Source organism: Hemiscyllium ocellatum, chromosome 14 (genome assembly GCF_020745735.1).
Source record: "Hemiscyllium ocellatum isolate sHemOce1 chromosome 14, sHemOce1.pat.X.cur, whole genome shotgun sequence".
NCBI classification, from domain to species: domain Eukaryota; kingdom Metazoa; phylum Chordata; class Chondrichthyes; order Orectolobiformes; family Hemiscylliidae; genus Hemiscyllium; species Hemiscyllium ocellatum.
In genome coordinates this window covers 24,607,687-24,619,816 of record NC_083414.1, presented here as the reverse complement: position 1 = coordinate 24,619,816, position 12,130 = coordinate 24,607,687, and the positions used below count along the sequence as shown (strand labels likewise).

General features: G+C 40.2%; 1 protein-coding gene across 2 annotated transcripts in view; it reads left to right on the top strand.

Moving 5' to 3' along the window:
• Window positions 1-12,130, top strand: part of shisa10.1 (shisa family member 10, tandem duplicate 1) — an 82,300-nt gene that overhangs the window by 55,286 nt on the left and 14,884 nt on the right. For both annotated transcript variants that reach the window (XM_060835507.1, XM_060835508.1), the window contains one exon: window positions 9,077-9,195. In XM_060835507.1, the coding sequence (XP_060691490.1) occupies window positions 9,077-9,195 (119 nt within the window). The remainder of the gene's footprint in view (window positions 1-9,076; window positions 9,196-12,130) is intronic.

Below are 12,130 nucleotides of genomic sequence, written 5' to 3'. Positions count from 1 at the left end.
GAGGTCAAATGAATAGGTGAAAACAACTCTTTTTGAATAATCCTTTACAGTGTAACTGTCAGTTAGGTAAGCCTTTCTCTCTTCAATCACTTTGAATTTGGACAGCAATCTAATCACAAAAGCGTGATCAATCTGGAGAAATTAATAAGGAAATTTAAAGGAATATAAATTTCCAGCAGCATCCTAGCTTTAATGATCTCTGTAGACGTTCACTGCATACAGTATAAACTGCTTTATAATCAGGTTGCTGTGGCATGACATGTTAACATAGATGCAATCTCTGTATATTCAGGATGCCTTCTTTTTTGCCAGTGTCGGGCAGTTTTAAAATGTCTCTCAGGATTTTCAGATAATAGAATGGTGTTTTCCTGTTTGTACGACTGACCATGTTCTTGCATAGTGCACTTAGGAACAGAAAATCTGGTATTGCAACCTATTTTCTTTCTATGTGTAAATTGTCTGCTGTATTTGCCTTCATAATAGCAGTTCTGTGCTTTAAAACAAATTAGTTGTGAGGCACTTTGCGATGACCGATTGTTGCCAGGGTTGGAGGGTTTGAGCTATAGGGAGAGATTGAATAGGCTAGGGCTGTTTTCCCTGGAGCTTCGGAGGCTGAGGGGTCACCTTATAGAGGTTTGTAAAATCATGAGGGGCATGGATCGTATAAATAGACAAGGTCTTCTCCCTGAGGTGGGGGAGTCCAGAACTACAGGGCATAGGTTTAGGGTGAGAGGAAAAAGATATAAATGAGATCTAAGGGGCAACTTTTTCATGCAGAGGGTGGTCCGTGTATGGAATGAGCTGCCAGAGGATATGGTGGAGGCTGGTACAATTGCAACATTTAAAAGTCATCTGGATGGGTATATGAATAGGAAGGGTTTGGAGGGATATGGGCCGGGTGGGCGTGGATGAGTTGGACCAAAGAGTCTGTTTCCATGCTGTACATCTCTATGACTTGAAGGACAGAACAAGATGTAAATGTACATTCTCTTGCTTTTAGCAATATCTTATTGTATTGAATCTGCTTTACACCTGCCTGTGCCTGATGTGCAGTGGGAGTTCCTAATTGCTGTATGGTAAACCATATACCCATTAACTCGTAATAGAAACAACTAAGATGGGTTTGTTCAATATATCACTTCAGCTGCATGTAAACTTTTGCTATAAATTCTGAATTATGGTCCTACTTCACAACCACGAAGCAGCACTTCGAAAGCTAGTGCCTCCAAATAAACTTATTGGACTATAACCTGGTGTCGTGTGATTTTTCTGATGAAGGGCTTACGCCCGATATGTCGATTCTTCTGCTCCTCGGATGCTGCTTGACCTGCTGTGCTTTTCCAGCCCCACACTCTTGATGTGTGTTTTTTTTTAACTAAGATAGCTAAGTATATGAGAACAGCTAAAGCATTTTACATTGTGTGAAAGTATGCCCAAGGTATAACATCCTATGCCTAAACAAGTTTTGCTTTAAGATTTTGTTTCTATTTGTCTAAATCCAGGTGCAACTATTGTTTACAAATCAACAGCTTTGTCATGAAGTGATCATGAATCTGATGACTAATTACCTAGATTCTACTGTAATTTGTTAAAACAGAGAAGTAAAAAGTTTATTTCTGATGTTTCCCTGTATACAATACTTTGAATTCATACACAGGATGAGGGCGTTGCCAGCATTTATTATTCATCCCTATTTGCCCAGAGGGCAGTTGAAAGTCACGTTGCTGTGGGTCTGGAGTCGCATGTAAGCCAAGTAGTGAACCAGATAGGTTATTCCTGACAATCTGCAATGGATTCATGGTCATTATTAGACTCTTAATTCCGTTATTTTATCAAATTCAAATTCCACCATCAGCTGTAGTAGGATTTGAACCAGGGTATCTGGATTTACATTTCCCCTTTGTAATGCTGCATCAGCCATATGCTGAAAATCTCTTGGTTTTACAACCTCTCCCGCTATTAAACAAAATGCATGCCTGATTTTCGTCACAGTTTTTCCTGGTAAAAAGCTTTATGCACAAGCTACTGATGAAATAGTTGAGGGAATAGAGCCAAATTTCTGTGACTGGGTGAGTCCACAATACAAAAATGTCCATAATTACTTCAAGTTGTACAATTTGGCAGCCTCGTTTACATGAACCCATGAGGATAACTGGTGTGGGAAATGGAAAATATGATTTGTGGTTGAGGACGTTGTGGCGTTGTGACAGGAAATTTATTTGGCTCACCATACCTGATCTGGAAGCACTTGATGCAGTGTGATGTGCATTTTGTTCACCTTTACTGACCTTCCATAGTCTAGTGAACTTTCAAATTTATCAAAGATACTTGAGCAAGGAAAAGAAACTGATCCTGTTTTCAAATTTTTAAATTGGAAGATTTTGCTGGCTGTTGCTTATTCTTGCTGGGTCTTTTTGTTCATTGCTTTTTAAGATCCTCCTTTTTTCAAGGTGACTATTGCTTCCTCATCCCCACCAAAGATGATATATCTCTCTTTTCTTTTCCTTACTCTTGCTGCAGTAAGCATCGAGAGGGGACAGCAGTCTGTCCAATCTCTTATCTTGTATGTGAACTTCAGAGGAGTTTACTTAACTATTCAATTACATGGAACAGCTTCGTCCGTTTTAATCCTCCTATTGAGGATTGGATCCGCATGCATATTTTTATCAGAGGATTATGTAGTATTGATAGGAATGCTTAGAAATCCTAGCAGTTTGTTTGCCAGGATGGCTAGTCACTGAACAGAGACAAGAGGCTGTCAATATACTTTTAAAAGTTTATTGCACACCAAACTTTGGTGGGGGGGGGATAGAATTATTTCGCACTACAAAGGAATTATTTGAAATATTATAACATTTCCACACTTTTATGCTCATTTGGCATGAATAAATTGTTTTCTTTTTGATAACATTCAATGAATGGAGAAATTTATTTCTTTAGCTACTGTCACGTCCTAAGGCTGTGAAACATCTAACGCATCTCACAATCATTAATTAATTTACTCTGCCATGCATTCTGGTTCTGGACCTTTACTCTTACTGACATTAAATCACTCTTAAGTATTTTCTTCTGCCCTGACTGTTTTGGAGACTGCTGATCGTCTGTGATACTGATGCAGGCTTTTTCTTCCTCTCCGAGTAATGTGCTTCTCTCTCTGAAAGAAATCCTCATGCTCTCATAATCTCCTGGGGGGAAAAAAACCCAAAGATCTATAGATGCTGAAAGTCAGGGGGGAAAAAAAAACAGGAATTTCTGGAAAATCTCAATAAGTCTGGCAGCATCTGTTTCGGATCCAGTGACCCTCCTCGAGAACAGCATGAAATCTTCTGGTTGGTTCTCTTTTTCAAATAACTTTTATTTTCCGTCTCCTCCTCGGACACCTTCCCCAATTATTTGCCCTTCGTTATAAAACACTCTGCTCAAAAGTTCCAACTTTCCAGAGATCTTTCACCACTCTCTGAACTCAAAATGAAACCAAAACTTGATTTAACCCATAGAATGCTAATCAAACATAATGCTGTATATGATTCTGTTCATTCTCAAACTCCACTTTCCTAATAATTATGCATTAGGAACCTTAATTGCTAATGAAACTTGAGATTCACTGGTAGAATGAAATAAGAGTGGAAGGAGGATGTGCAGCAAGCATACCAACAAACATCAATCCTGCACAATAATTATCTATTTTTGATGATATTTCTATTACTGAAGAAAAGAAAATTTCAAACCTTTGCTCTTAATGCTGTAAATTGCCCAGAGAAAATTGAAAGTGGATTACCTCATGGCCTTTCAGACTCTCCTGCTCCTGTTCTGTCACTTCTACATCAGGGAAAGTCCCACACCTTGTATAATCATGTGGCACAAATGGGTTTGATTACAACAAAGAGTCATCAGACAAATGGTTCTTGCATTGCCACACATGCACAACGTAAATGCACTGTAATAGGCTGTGTGTTAAGTTTTACACAGAAGAAATTTACGTAGCAAAGATATTCAAAACCAAATTTATGCTATCTTGCGGAGGTTCCCGTGTTGGAATGAGGTGGCAAGGTCAGAAACCGACGATACCAAGTAATAGTCCAACACGTTTATTTGAAATCACGAGCTTTCAGGTAACTGTGCAAACCCCACACAGACATTCTCTCCGTGTCTGCGTGGGTTTCCTCTGGGTGTTCCGGTTTCTTCCCACAGTCCAAAAATGCGCAGGTTAGGTGAATTGATACTAAATTGCCCCTAGTGTCCAGGGATGTGTAGGTTAGGTGCATTAGCCATTGGGTTACAGGGATAAGGGTGGGAGGGTGTGTCTGGGTGGGCTGCTCTTCAAGGGTCAGAGTGTACTCATTTGGCCAAATGGTCTGCTTCTACACTAGGGGTTCTATGATATCACCAAAATACTGGGATTTCCTGTTCTAAATTGAGATTTGGTTATTATCTACTATTTCTCAATAAAAATGATCTGTAAACAGACTTTGAACTTAACATTCACGATGTATGCGTGATTAACTCTGGGAAACAAAATTGTTAAATGGAGCTCGATGACATCTCTTTTTTTTAATTCATTATGAAAATTACAAATCACTGCATCCTTAATTTGATTTTACAATTGATTTTACAAATCTTCAGTATTTTTTTGTTAGTTCCTTGCTATTCCAGTTTCTAGTCATTTTTGTCATCCTGATGTATTTGGGAAGGAGTGACAAGCTAACAGTAAATTCACATTGTCAGTCCAATAGCGTGATTCAGCTGTTAGGAGATTAGTGAGGTCATGAGACAGGGAGCACAATGAAATAAAGGTTCCTTCTTTTATCATGATTTGGAGACCTCCCCGCTCTGTTCAGCTGACAGTCAGACACAGTTGGCAGAGAAAACAAATGTGTTTGTAAAGTTGCTGTGGTGATCCTAAGCGTAGTGCAATGTTCCAAGTTACTAATGCTAATGGCAGCTGCATTGTTTTAACTCAGATCATTTGAACTGTTCACATGCGTGATGACTGTTTATGGTCAGAAGATCCATATTTCTGCAAATTGACTCAATAACAGTTATAGTAGTGTAGAACTCTGCGAGAAGACTGAAAGTTAGTACACTACTGTGGTTAGTGCTGCTGGAGTCCCTGGCTGGTGGGGTGAGGTGGGAGGGCTGAGAATCTGGAAATCCCCATGTCCCAGGGAGGCCCTGCTCCTGTGCATCCAAAAATATTTTTTCTGACATTTTGACTTTGTATCCATGCAACATGGAAATAGACCCTTCGGTCCAACCAGTCTACGCCAACCATGACCTCCTATTCTGCCTGGACAGCCCAGTGGACTCGACATTTGAGTTCTCCTGTTTCAAATAACATCTCTTCCCCATCCTCAACTCCCTTCCCAACCCCTCCGCCTCCCTTCCACTGTTCCCTGCCACCAATCAGATTCATTCCTCCTATTGACCAATCTGCAGCTCCCCCTACACCAACCCCCAGCCCTGAAGAAGGGTTATACCTGAAACATCGACTTCTGTATCTCCTGATGCTGCCTGGCCTGCTGTGTTCTTCCTACCTCCGCCCTGTATATCCCAAACTAAACCAATCCCACTTGTTTAGCCTATATCCCTCTCAGCCTTGCCTGTCATGAATTTACCCTAATGTCTTTTAAATGTTGTAACTTTATCTGCATCAACCACTACTTCTGTCATCAACAAAATGTAAACAAATTGTCGAAATCTGATGTGTCTGCATAAACATGGTGTTACTATGTTTTTGAGAACGATCGTGACCTGGTTGGTTCATGCTGGTGACTAGGTATTATAATTATGAAAGATCCTTCATATATATAGTTCTGTCATTGTCTAAGTTTACACTGCAGCATTATGATTTAACTAACAGTGATTGGGAATCTGGACAGAGTTAAGACAAGTCATGCTTACACTATCGACCAGGCGAACACTGAAGCTGTGCTGTATATGTACCCAGATTGTAACAGCTCTAATAGATTGGGTGCTTCAAATGGCAGTTGATGCAATAAACACAGGGGTTAGACATAAATGTTGCCTTACCCCAACTTTGTGCAGAGTTCAAATTATTGTAATGATTTAGAAAGCATTGGATTGTGTCATCATCATCTTATCCCCATTTTTGTGCTTGATGCTGTCCAGAGTCTTCCCAAGTATAGACAGGGGTAGAACAGAGGGATTCCCAGTCACTGCCACATTAGTCCATGATTTCAGTGCACCACTTTGTGAATACACCATAAGAGATGTGAATTGGACTCTAGTTGTATAATGAAAGCAAAGAATTGCATTTCCATAGTATCTGCAACCTCTATAATATCTCAAAGCACTTTGTAATCAAAGAGAGAATTTTGAAGTGCGGTTAGTTATAATGCTGTAAATGTGGCTGTCAATTTCCCAATGCAAATTCCCACAACCATAATATGGTTGTAAAAAGATAATCTACTCCATAGGGGATGGTTATTTGGATATCAAATCTCAGCTACTTAGGTATTGGGTCTTTTTGCTTTTCAATTGATGTAGGAAAGCAGCGATCCATTGAGAGTGAACCTATGGAAAGCAACTGGCAGGATGGAGTCCCTGGCCAAGTCCTCCGATCCCATGCAGACCAACTGGGGGGGGTGTTCCATGGGAATCGGTGCTGGGTCCACTGTTGTTTATATAAATGACAAACTACTTTGGATGGGATATAGAGGGCATAGTTAATAAATTTGCAGATGATACCAAAATTGGTGGTTTAGTGGACAGTGAAGGAGGTTATCGAAGGGCACACAGGATCTTAATCAATTTGGTAGGTTGGCTAAGAAGTGATAGGTGGAGTTTAATTTAGATAAATAAAAGGTATTGCATTTTTGAAAAACAAATAAGGGCAGAATTTATACAAATAAAAGGAGGGCCTTGGGTAGTGTTGTAGAACAGAGACCTCGGGTTTCAGGTGCATATTCGTTTTGGAGTTTGCATCACAGGTTAGACATGGTGGTTAAGAAGATGTTTTAGCATGCTTGCCTTCATTGCTCAGTCCTTTTGAGTATAGCAGTTGGGAACTCATATTGAGGTTATACAGGATGTTGGTGAGGCCTTTTCTGGAATACTATATCCAGTTCTGGTCACCCTGTTACAGGAAGGATATGATTAAGCTGGAGAGGGATCAGAAAAAAAATCATGAGGATGTTGCCTGGAATGGAGGGCTTGAGTTTTAAGGAGAGGCTGGATTAGCTGGAACTTTTTCATTGGAGCATAGGAGGGTGAGGGGTTACCTTGATTGAGGTTTATAAAATCATGATTGGTATAGATAAGGTGAATGGCAGCCATCTCTTCCCTAAAATGAGGGATTTCAAGACTTGGCATTTTTTTTGAAGGTGAGAGAAGAAAGATTTTAAAAAGAACAGGAGGGGCAATTTTTTTTACACTAAATTAGAGTACCCTTTAATGTCATGTGGTAGTTCGTGAGTGGAATGAACTGGCGAAGGAAGTGATGGATGTGGTGCAATTACAACATTTAAAGACATTTGGATAAGTATATGAATAAGAATTGTTTGGAGCGATTATGGACCACGTGCAGGTAGGTGGTACTAGGGGTTTCAACATGATATCCCCAGAACACTAGCCTGGGGTTCTGTGTTAAGAGGTCAGTGATGTTACCAATACATCATTGTCTCCCACATCATCGAGAAGAATGTGTTTTTGTGGACTAATGGCTGCAGCATTGGGCAAGTGTTAAGAGAAAATCTCCGGAAATAGATTTAATTACATTGGCAACCCTTATGTTAACTATAGCAGAAAGCAGAGGCAACCCTGTCTGAACTCATGCCGATATTAAACCTGTGGATAGCAGCCTTAACTAAATTCAGGATCAAATGTACCAGGAGGTCCTTTAATCCATTCATCCTGAAGAAAGGAACTAACATAGTTTTTAAAACTATGTTAACCATATTTGCCTTTTTCAGATTATCATCTATTGAATATTTATTTTTTTTAAAATGGATCTTGAGATGGCAAGTTGACATAAAATGAGTTGTCTTGGTATGTTCAATTAATTTACAGGGTGATTCATTTAGAATATTAGTGCACTGATAGATGACTTTTTGTAATAAAATTGAATTCTAGGAGTAATTAATGCTGTTGATCGAGAGAAGAATTGAGTCATCGGTGCAAGTGATAATTTCATTAGATCTCTGCTCCTCCATTATTGAGTGGTCAGTAAGTCAAGCCAGTATCCATTAAAACAAAAGATTTGTGTGGTGATTGACTGACTGCTTTGAGGAAATTGTTGAGTGTCTAATGCCAGTACAGTATCCCATGTGGCAATATAGTATATGTTGCTAGTGGGAGCAAAAGAATATCACCTGTGTAATGCAAATGATAAAAATTTAAAATAGTATTTCAAGCTTTCTCTGGATGAAAAATTCTGTGGTAATTTTATCTTTTCAGGAAGTAAAGGCAGATTGAGTGTGTTTTCATCAATAATCTTGTTTGGCACAAAATTGCAATTTGCTTATACTATTTATAACCATGCTTTTACAGGGTGATGGTGTATCGTGATGTTAATGTCACTGGATTAATGAGCCAGTGGCTCAGACTACTGCATCGGCAACCCACGTTCATATCAAACTATGTGAAATTTAAATTCAGCAATTTTTTAAAAAGCTATAATTAGAAAGCTAGTGTCAATAATAGTGACTGTGATTGTCGTAATGGTTGATCTAGTTAATTAACGTGCTTTTGGGGAAGGGGAGATCTGCTGTCCCTAACAACCAGTCTGGCTTATTGATACCAGACTTGCAGTGATGTGGTTGCCTCTTAAATGCCCCCTGACATAACCAAGTGAGCCATTCATTTCAACAGCAATAAGGGATAGACCACAAATTAACAAATTCTGACTTTGCCAGCAATGTTCACATCCTTTAAAATGACTATTTTAGATCCTGATGTTCTAAATCTGTAAATATTTTAATATTTTTAATATTGTTTGTGACAGCTTTTAGTGAAGGGTAGATGAGAGTGATTGATCTATTAATGAAATTGCTGTGCTTTATAGCTCATTCCTCTCTCAGTTCTTCTGCTAACCTGTTTTGTTTTGTTTCTCCCTCAGTTTTAGCTCTGTTGTTGCAATCGGAGTGAGCTTCTTTGGGATTTTCCTCTTCTCGCTTGTGCTCTGTTTATGCTGCCCTTGTTGTCTTCTGTACAAGATGGCACGAAGGGGACGTCAGCGTGAGTAGCCCAGCTTTATCATTTTAAGCAGGTTCCTTGACCTTGGATTGTTCTTTTGTAAGCAGGTTGTACATCTCTTTGGTGAAAAGCACATGAGAAATACCAAGTTGCAGTGAAATCCTGGACGGACCATATTGTCTCTTGTACCACTATCCAAAGGATCAGTATACTTCCGCTTGGATGAAAAATGTGCATAAATTAATAATACTTCAGGAAAATTGTTTCAGTCCATCCAATTCACTCACCTAGACATCTGCTAACCGTTCCAGACTCCGGCCAAACTGTGTTCTCTATTTCCATATAGTTTTGACCTTTTGCCTCTATTGCCCTACTTAGAAGCTTTTTCCAGTAATGTGGTGAAGAACTTTGCCACATCTGCCCTTGGAAGTTTAGGTCAGAAGTCAGGCGACACCAGGTTATAGTCCAACAGGTTTATTAGAAATCACAAGCTTTCGGATCACTGCTCCGTCATCAGGTGAAGTGAAGGCAAACGCACAGGTGCAGAATTTACAGGCGGAGAGATCAATAGATACTACAGACGGTGTGAGTGAAGTATTCACAGGCTGAATAACAAGTCTCTGTGGGCGTAGAATCAGATGGTGTGAGTAAAGTGTCAGCAGCTGAATAGCAAGTGAAGGAATAGTCTATGATCTGATTGAGACACAGAGATAATTACAAAAAAAATTAAAAACAAATGGTGCTGGAGACAAACCAAATAACTGGGATAACATAATAGGTATAGACACCTGCACCAACCAACCCAACCGCCCTGTGGCTGAACACTTTAACTCCCCCTCCCACTCCGCCAAGGACATGCAGATCCTTGGCCACCTCCATTGCCAGATCATGGCAACACGACGCCTGGAGGAAGAGCACCTCCTCTTCCACCTAGGAACCCTCCAACCACAAGGGATGAATGCAGATTTCTCCAGCTTCCTCGTTTCCCCTCCCCCCATTTTATCACAGTCCCAACCCTCAGACTCAGCACCGCCTTCTTGACCAGCAATCGTCATCCCGACCTCTCCGCCCCCACCCCCTCTCCAGCCTATCACCCTCACCTTAACCTCCTTCCACCTATCGCATTCCCAACACCCCTCCGCCAAGTCCCTCCTCCCTACCTTTTATCTTAGCCTGCTTGGCACACCCTCCTCATTCCTGAAGAAGGGCTTATGCCCGAAATGTCGACTCTCCTGCTCCTTGGATGCTGCCTGACCTGCTGCGCTTTTCCAGCAACACATTTTCAGCTCTGATCTCCAGCATCTGCAGTCCTCACTTTCTCCCATAAGAGTCACGTGCCAAGGATCTAACCAAGTAGCAGATAATCCAAAACTGTACAAACTAATTAAGGTAGAAAGATCATAACAAGTTGTCAAGATGATGGTGTCAAAACAGGGTAGTAAGGAAGATTTAACAGATACAGAATGATATGGTGGGGTCACATGTAGCCTGACATGAGGCTGTCTTTATGGGTACTGAACTTGGCTCGGTTTAAAATAAAAAAGGTACTTCGTCCTCTACTTCAATTTAAAGTCATATCCTAGGTGTATGTTTTCCAAACAAGCATTAAGCATGCCTATAAAATCATCGTTTGGATTCTTCTGCTGTCTTACTACATTGCTCAGATTCTTGGAGATTTGTGAGACTTTTCTCCACTGCCTCCAGTTCTAGATCAAGAAATTGAGCAGCAGCATAATCAATAATTATGTAATAATTGTAATTCTTAATCAAGAATGCTAATTGAGTGTCTGTCTCTCCCTGTCTTCACCTGACCCGTGCATGCTCGCTCGCTCTCTCTGTCGCATGGTCTCTGCTTCTCTCTCCTGCGTTTGTCTCCCCCTCCCCCACTCTATTTATTCATAGTGTATGTAATTCATCTGTTCTTTTGTTCTTTTAAAGGACTACAATTAAGAAAATCCCCAGCATCTGATGCCTCAACCCAGGGTTTTAAAAGAGAGAGTTGTAGAGAAAGCCAATGTGCTAGATGTGATTTATCAAAATTCCCTCGATTCTGGAATGGTTACAGCAGATTGGAATTGAAAGTTAGCAAATCTGGCATTGCTATTGAAAGGGAAGAAAAGAGAATCCAAATGACATGTTAGCTTGGCGTCAGTTGGAGGTGATTAAACACGTGTTAACAAGGCACTTAGAAAATCAAAGTATGATCATGCAAGGACAGTGATTTTCCAAAATGAGAGATTGCATTTGACAAATAGTAGGAGTCATAAGAGGGTGCAACTAGTGAATTGAGAATAACCAGAAGACATGGATTTCCAAAAAGCCTTTGATGACATTCCATACAAATCAGTAAATGAGATGTGGGCTTATGGAGTTGGGAGTAATATGTTAGTATAGATAGGTAGACTGGTGATTGCCTGTTAACCAAGAAGTTGAGAGATGGATTAGGCGTTTCCAGGTTGGCAGGTTCTAACTAGTGGAGTGTCCTGAGGATCAGTACTGGGGCTTCGGGTGTTAACATTCTGTATTGATCAGTTTGAAGAAGAGTAAGGAGCAAGTTATCGTGCTTACTCAGAATAAGGTGCAGGGTGAGATTATAACCTTTTGCAGCCTCTTTATGTCCTTCTCACCACTTAGTGAGTAGACAACAAATTGGAAGATGGAATACAATGTGGGGGAAAATGGTCAGCTTTTCACTTTGGTGTAAGAACAGAAAGATAAACTTCTTTTTAAATCCATAAATGTTGATCTTCAGAGGGATTTGGGTATCCTCTAACAGAGCATAGTACATTTGCGTGCAGATGCAGTGAGCAAACAGGACGACAAATCACACGCCAGCCTTTATTGCAAAGGGCTTAGAGTGCAAGAGTAAGGAAGTCTTGCTGCAGAAGTGTCCTGCTTTGAGACTCCATCTATAATACTGTGCAAAGTTTTCATAGTTATAGCAGTGATCTATTTATATGGTATGTGGCACAGTGAA